General features: G+C 43.9%; 1 protein-coding gene across 2 annotated transcripts in view; it reads left to right on the top strand.

Annotated features, from left to right (window-relative positions):
- lingo4a (leucine rich repeat and Ig domain containing 4a) overlaps positions 1 to 6945 on the top strand; it is a gene marked incomplete at both ends in the record, with an annotated part of 10481 nt that extends 3536 nt beyond the window's left edge. Inside the window, 2 exons of one of the 2 annotated variants that reach the window (XM_081375642.1) lie at positions 4098 to 4166; positions 4722 to 6945. In XM_081375642.1, the coding sequence (XP_081231768.1) occupies positions 4734 to 6692 (1959 nt within the window). Of the gene's footprint in view, positions 1 to 4097; positions 4167 to 4721 lie in introns of those variants that run through there. The other variant, XM_081375643.1, reaches the window with a different exon arrangement.
- Positions 6946 to 8283: the final 1338 nt, after the last annotated feature.

Raw genomic sequence — 8283 nt, 5'->3', positions numbered from 1 at the left:
CGAATAGAGCGTCTGGCGCGAGTGATTTCAATGTTAAGTCAATGTAAAGATTCGTTTACGCGCGTCTGGAGGTCTTGCGGCGCGAATGAGGCGTCACGCTCTCTGCGGTTCATAACGGTTTAAATGAACAACAAATATAAGCAAATGTTGAGTGCTGATCAAGAGTTTTGTACAAGCAATTTAAGGTCGCGACTCTTGTCCCACATATAGCAGGCTTCATTCAGTGATTGAAACAAATATTATTAACATTAATTGAAGTTTTACAGTATATAGAACCGACATTGAACGCTCCGAGCGAGCTGTGCCGTGGTAAACATGGAACTTTCCCTTGACATGAAACAGCAAATAATCAAACCAGTGGAAGCCTGCAGTGCATGAAACTGCTGTATCTAACCTACCTCATTCATGCAATATCTATTCAGTCAGTACAGTAGCCTACACTTTAGTAATGTTTCTGTTTAACGTTAAATAAAATGACCTGTCCCTGACCCCTCAGGCAGCGCGCCAACACGCAAAGCAGACAGCCGCGCATCTGCTACCGCGGGCGTGTTTTTCCACATTCGAATATTAATTTTCACCTTCGATATTCTGTTTTTTAAAACTATTCTAATGTAGAATATTCGTTGACAGCCCTAGTTGGTAGTCATATAAAATTTCACCGCTAGAAAAAATGTGTGTGTGTGTCTGAAAACCCTGTTTATGCCTATCTTCAGTTTCCACGTGAAGCTCAGACGGTGTTATGTGTTATACACTGAGCAAAATTATTAACGCAACACTTTTGTTTTTGCCCCTATTTTTCATGAACTGAACTCAAAGATCTAAGACTTTATCTTTGTACACAAAAGGTATTTCTATTTCTCCCAAATATTGTTCACAAATCGGTCTAAATCTGTGTTAGTGAGCACTTCTCCTTTGCCGAGATAATCCATCCACCTCACAGGTGTGGCATATCAAGATACTGATTAGACAGCATGATTATTGCACAGGTGTGCCTTAGGCTGGCCACAATAAAAGGCCACTCTAAAATGTGCAGTTTTACCAAAAACCAGTCAGTATCTGATGTGACCACTATTTGCCTCACGCAGAGTTGATCAGGTTGTAGATTGTGGCCTGTGGAATGTTGGTCCACTCCTCTTCAACGGCTGTGTGAAGTTGCTGGATATTGGCAGGACCTGGAGCACGCCGATCCAGAGCATCCCAAACATGCTCAATGGGTGACGTGTCCGGTGAGTTTGCTGGCAATGCAAGAACTGGGATGTTTTCCGCTTTCAGGAATTGTGTACAGACCCTTGCAACGTGGGGCTGTGTGTTATCATGCTGCAACACGAGGTGATGGTCGTGGATGAATGGCACAACAATGGGCCTCAGGATCTCGTCACGATCTCCCTGTGCAATCAAAATGCCATCGATAAAATGTACCTGTGTTCGTTGTCTATAACATACGCCTGCCCATACCATAACCCCCCCGCCACCATGGGCCACTCGATCTACAACCTTGACATCAGCAAACCGCTCACCCACATGACGCCATACACACTATCTGCTATCTGCCCTGTACAGTGAAAACCAGGATTCATCAGTGAGGAGAACACCTCTCCAAAGTGCCAGACGCCATCGAATGTGAGCATTTGCCCACTCAAGTCAGTTACGACGACGAACTGCAGTCCGGTCGAGACCCCGATGAGGACGACGAGCATGCAGATGAGCTTCCCTGAGATGGTTTCTGACAGTTTGTGCAGAAATTCTTCGATTTTTGAGACATATGTGTTCATTGAATCGATTGTAAAATCGATTTTCCATGTCTAAAGACGTTTCCATTTTAAACGCCAAATATGGGCAAATCCACGGACAACTAACAGTCATTAGGACGAACGTAAAGAGGGCGCTTGAGACGTGCACAAGTCAGCAATATTCCTGTTGATTTATTGGCGTGAAGTTTCGTGCACAATGACAAACAGGAGTGCAACATTCTCGAAAAGCAATAAGCAGAGTGGACTGCCATAACATCAATGAAAAACATTACTGCAGTCTTCAACATGCCTGTGTTTACGGTTAGATAAGTCAAACAAATGTTGCCTGCATAGGCGATTGTTGACCGTAGCCCGAATCTGTATCTGTATGCATGAGACTGTCTGAATACCGGCAGAATTCTCATTTTTGTAGTAAAAATAGAAACATTATGCAGAAGTATAATGTGTGTTTGTCATGGTGTGTTCACACCGGACACGAATAGCGCGTCAGGCGCGAGTGATTTCAATGTTAAGTCAATGCAAAGACGCGTTATGCGCGTAAAAAATTCCTGCGGCGCGAATGAGGCGTCAGAGTTGCTGTGTGATGCGCGTTCGCTGCGGGCGTATCGTGAAGAGCTGGACGCGTTCCGAGAAAAGACCGTTAAAATCGATTCCCTATTTTCGTTTTCTAAACTTATGTTGGTTGGTCCGATCGATTGTGCAATCGATTTTCGAACGTAAAGTGACAGCCCTAGTCTGCAGTCGTGAGGCCGTTTGGATGTACTGCCAAATTCTCTGAAACGCCTTTGGAGACGGCTTATGGTAGAGAAATGAACATTCAATTCACAGGCAACAACTCTGGTGTACATTCCTGCAGTAAGCATGCCAATCACACACTCCCTCAAAACTTGCGACATCTGTGGCATTGTAGCCTAGAAATCTTGACACACCCTAGCGGCAGCAAATATAATTTGCAGCCAGGGTTGTCTAGCAACTCTCCGTTGGCTTGCGAGCTGGAAAAAACAAACTCTAGTCAGGCCAATCACATTGTGTATTGAGCCCTGCCAATGGTGTGTTCCCTGACCCAACATCTTGATGTGGGTCTGGTTTGTCAGGCTAGTGGCATTGTGCTGTGAGATAAAACTGCACATTTTCAAGTGGCCTTTTATTGTGGCCAGCCCTAAGGCACACCTGTGCAATAATCATGCCGTCTAATCATCATCTTGATATGCCACACCTGTGAGGTGGATGGATTATCTCGGCAAAGGAGAAGTGCTCACTAACACAGATTTAGACAGATTTGTGAACAATATTTGGGAGAAATAGGCCTTTTGTGTACATAGAAAAAGTCTTAGATCTTTGAGTTCAGCTCATGAAAAATGGGGGCAAAAACAAAAGTGTTGCGTTAATAATTTTGTTCAGTGTAAATCAATGCTTAGTGTAACTGCTGATACCTGTAAAAACCTGAGAACAATATGGCAGAAGGATTTGGGGATTAATATGGATGATAATGACCGGCGGTACATCCTATCTAATGTGGGTAAGAACATACGGGAAGCCAGGGGGAAATTCATTCAGTACAAAATAGTACATCATTACACCATCTAGGCTTAACAAGATGGGGATAGCTGGAAATATTCTATGCTGGAAATGTAATAAAGAAGAGGGTACTTATTTACATATGGTTTGGGAATGTTCTTTAGTTCACCCATTCTGGTGTAAAATTCTGGCAGTACTTGAAGAGTGGATGAGGTTGATTTACCTGTGAAACCACGACTATGCCTTTTTGGAGATAAATCAGTGATACCCAACATCGCAAAAAATACATTTACCCTTATTAAGAGTGGTTGTATTACAGCTGCCAGGATGATTTTACGAAATTGGAAATGTCCCAAAACCCCAGACCTGAAAGACTGGATTGATGGGATGATTGAAATTGCTTCATCTGAGAGCATGTTGGGGAGACTGCATAATGAGGGAGAGATGAAAAAAACATGGGATCATTTTTGGCAGCATTAAAACAATGGTGTAAATGAATAGGACTGCTTAACAGTTGTTTAATTTCCATGTGCTTTTGTTTTGCTTGTATTCCACTGATGGTGGCTAGTGGCTGAATGTGTAATTGCAAAGGTGTTTACTGAGTAATGTGGTGAATTATAAAAAGGAAAAGATGATTATGACTTTTAAAACATGCATCGAGCCGGTCAAGTATTAACTCTCTCACTCTCTCTCTCTCTCACTCTCTCACTCTCTCACTCTCTCTCTCTCTCTCTCTCTCTCTCTCTCTCTCTCTCTCTCTCTCTCTCTCTCTCACTCTCTCACTCACACACACACACACACACACTCACACACTCTCTCTCTCTGCAGGCTGTGAGAGGGCGATCAGAGACTCGTTCTGCTGTTGGTAATGAGAAGGAGCAGCCCCTCGTCCAGCTGGTGAGTGTTTCCCTCACATCTCTATACACACACACCTCAGATTACTTTAACATTTATTTCATTTTAATAAAATTGATTACATAATATGCAGCAATAGATTATTTAATTGCAAGACTGTTTGCTCATAAATCATATTATTAAAAATCAGTATGTGCTATAATATATTATTAAATTGTATATATATGTATGTGTGTATGTGTATATATATATATATATATATAGTATGTCACAAAAGTGAGTACACCCCTCAAATTTCAGCAACCGTTTTAGTATATCTTCTCAAGGGACATTACTATAGAAATGAAACTTGGATATATTTTCAGGTAGTCAATGCTTGTATAGCAGTAGAAATTTACTGTCCTCTGAAAATAGCTCAACACACAGCCATTATTGTCAAAATAGCTGGCAACAAAAGCTAAAACCTCTTCTAGTCGACTATTAGGGGGCAGCCCTAGTACGGACTATATTTCTGCAAATCATGTGATGTTTAGGTCTATTAGCAGAATTTGCTATGCAAACGTTGCTCTGATGTCTGTCGGTGTGTTTCCCCTGTAGGCGGGTCTCCAGATGTGTGTGGCTGCTGATTGGAGGAGGCTGCACTGGTGGGTGGTGCTCCAGTGGGTAGTGGGTGTGGCTTTATCAGGCCCGTGTTCCCAGCGCTGCGACTGCCTCCCGAAGCTCCCCATCGTGAACTGCTCATCCAGACAACTAGCGTCTGTTCCCGACAGCCTTCCCGACGACACCCAGACGCTCAACCTGTCCGGGAACCAGCTGAGGACGGTGGCCCGGCGCCGGTTCTCCGGGCTCACGCTGCTACGCGAGCTCGATCTCAGTGAGAACATGCTAACGGCGATCGAGGCCGAAGCCTTCGCTGGCTTGCAGAACCTCCTCACGCTGAGACTCGCTCGCAACCGGCTCAAGATCATCCCAGTCAGAGCCTTTTCCAGCCTTCCCAGCGTTCAGTTTCTAGACATTAGTGAGAACATGCTAACGGCGATCGAGGCTGAAGCCTTCGCCGGCCTGCAGAACCTCCTCACTCTGAGACTCGCCCGCAACCGGCTCAAGATCATCCCAGTCAGAGCGTTCTCTGGCCTTCCCAACGTGCAGCTTCTGGACATCAGCGAGAACGAGATCTTAGTGTTTCTCGACGACATGTTCCGAGAGATGCCGTCGCTACAAAAACTTGAGGCGAGCGAGAACGACCTTGTGTTTATCTCAAACCGGGCCTTCGGCGGCCTGGGAAACCTCCAGGAGCTCAATCTGGACCGGTGCAACTTAACGTCGGTGCCGGTCGAGGCGCTGTCGCCGCTAACCGGACTCCTTCAGCTCCGTCTCTGCAGACTCGGAATTACTTCGCTTCCCAATCACTCCTTCCGTACGCTAATCCGCCTTCGTGAGCTACACGTATCCCGCTGCCCGTGGTTAGACTCGCTAGCCGCTAACAGTCTAATCGGACTTAATCTTTCCTCGCTAACGCTTAGCCACTGCAACCTGAGCGCCGTGCCGTATTCCCCGCTTCACCACCTCGTGTACCTGCAATACCTGGATTTATCCTACAATCCAATCACTATTATTCTTCCAAATCTCCTCGGGGATTTGCTACGCCTTCAAGAGCTGCATTTAGTCGGCACTGGATTGTTGCGTATCGAACCGGGCGCTTTCCATAACCTAGCGGGCTTCCGGCTCCTAAACGTGTCTGGGAACCGATTAGCGACGCTGGAGTTGTCGGCGTTCCACTCGGTCGGGACTTTAGAGGTGCTCCGGTTGGATGGGAACCCGCTAGCGTGCGATTGCCGACTTCTCTGGGTGATGCGCCGACGCTCGCGGATTAGCTTTGAGCATTCGCCCACTTGTGGATCACCTGTGCAGGTGCAAGGCCGGATGCTCCACGACTTCTCCGAGGTCGAGCTTCCCCGGTTTTTCACGTGCCGGCAAGCTCGTATTCTGACCCGTAAGCCGCAAGACGTTCGTACGGACGAAGGCCACACGGTTTTGTTCTTCTGCGCGGCGGACGGAGACCCAGCGCCAGCGATCACCTGGATGAACCCGAAGCGCTCCATTCTCACCGGTTCGGGGAGGGTCCGTGTGCTTCCCAACGGGACGCTTGAGGTGCGTTACGCGCAGGTGCAGGATAGCGGATACTATCTGTGTGTCGCGTCGAACGCCGCGGGGAACGATAGTGTCTCCGTTAGCCTGCGGGTGCGCGGGTTTCCGGCGTCCACTCGAAACCGTTCAGGTCAGTTCTTTCTGGAAGGCTGGAGCTTCACGTCGGGACAAGCGGCGGTTAACGGGTCGCAGCCGTTCCCGTTCGACGTGAAGACGCTAGTGATCGCGGTGACTATGGGGTTCCTGTCGTTCCTGAGCTCGGTTGCCGTGTGCTTCGTGTTCATGTTCTTCTGGAGTCAGAGCAAAGGACAGATCAAACACACGGCGACCATCGACTTCGTCCCGCGCAGCTCCGCGTCGGCAAACAGAACTGGTCGGACCACCGTGGAAACGGGCCGGTTCACCATGAAGCTGATCTGAACCTGTTCCAGGTGCTACTAATCCCACATACTCTGAGTGCATAAGATGCATGAAGCTCCTCGTGTAAATGTCCTGTGATTTTCATCCGCAGTGTTTCTATCTTGTTTTCCTGCACAAATATCCAAACGTTCCCTCTGGTGCTCTTCGGTCATTTTTATCCGAAAAATGTTACATTGTTTTTTCTTTTCTTTTTTCTTCATCGGAATAGTATGAAACTTGGTAAAGGTTTTGGCATTTTGCTATGTGAACGCACAAAAAAAAAATCAACTCAAAAATCATGAATGGGAGACGAATTTCATCTAGTGGAAGCGTTTGGTACTGCGGCCAAACAAACTCTTACTGAAAGTTTGTTTTTGTAAATTTATATTTCATATAAAAAATTTAAATAGTATTTTTGTACATTTTTCATAACAATAAATGTAAAAAACTTTTTTTTTTAAGTTCACTTTTTAAACTTTTTGCACTTCATTTTGACCGACACGCGAAGAGCACCAGAGGGTTAAAGGATTAGCTCACTTCAGAATTAAAATGTCCTGATAATTTATTCTCCCCCACGCCATCCAAGACATAGTGTTTTTTTTCTTCAGTCGGAAAAGAATGAGGTTTTTGAGGAAAACATTCCAGGATGTTCCTCCATATAGTGACTTCATTGGATTACAAAGGGTTGAAGGTCCAGATGTGAGTTTCAGGGCAGCTTCAAAGTCTCGACACGATCCAGCCGAGGAATAAGAGTCTCATCTAGACACACCAGCCGACATTTTATAATAAAAAATAAACATTTAAATACTTTTTAACCACAAATGCTTGTATTTCACTAGCTGTAATCCGCCACACATTGTGTGTCACATCACAGCTAGTGCAAGACGAGCATTTGTGGTTAAAAAGTATTTAAATGTTTATTTTGTTATAAAATGGCCGATGGTTTGTCAGGATAAGACTGAAACAGTTTTCCTCAAAAACCTTAATTTCTTCTCGACTGAAGAAAGACAGACATGAACATCTTGGATGACGTGCGGGCGAGTAAATTATCAGGAAATGTTAATTCTGAAGTGAACTACTCCTTTAAATCAAGAAACATTTACTGGAGATGCTAAATTACTCAAGAAGTCTCGTTTTCTGAGAAAATTATCAAAATAAATTGAGATTATGTGTTATTACAACTAACTGAAACTAAAACAAAAAAATTAAAAAACAAAAACTTTTTGTTGCTTTAAAAAGTTTTTTAATGAAATAAAATAAAATATAAAAAACAATGTAATAAAATGATGTGAGCTATAACTGGAATAAAAATGTATAAAAACTATAGACATTTAGAAGAAAAAAAAAAACCCTAAATTTAGTTTTAATTTTAAAGTTAGTTTAAAATGAACTTACTATTAATAAAATTTAAACGAAACCACTAAATAAAATAAAAAAACTATTAAATCTGATGCTATTTTTTTTCTTCTCATTTTAATGGACTCAAACAAAAAGCAAACCATTCAAATGGATGATTTTTTTTAAGCATAAAGTCATTTAAATTTGATCAGTTTCTCAAAACAATTAAAGTGAAGTCACATGACATGAAAGAAAACCATATTTTCTCGTTTCA

This window comes from Scardinius erythrophthalmus, assembly GCF_964197995.2.
Source record: "Scardinius erythrophthalmus genome assembly, chromosome: 10".
Lineage (NCBI taxonomy): Eukaryota > Metazoa > Chordata > Actinopteri > Cypriniformes > Leuciscidae > Scardinius > Scardinius erythrophthalmus.
The sequence above is the reverse complement of the archived record's forward strand: the minus strand, read 5'-3'. Positions and strand labels throughout refer to the sequence as shown.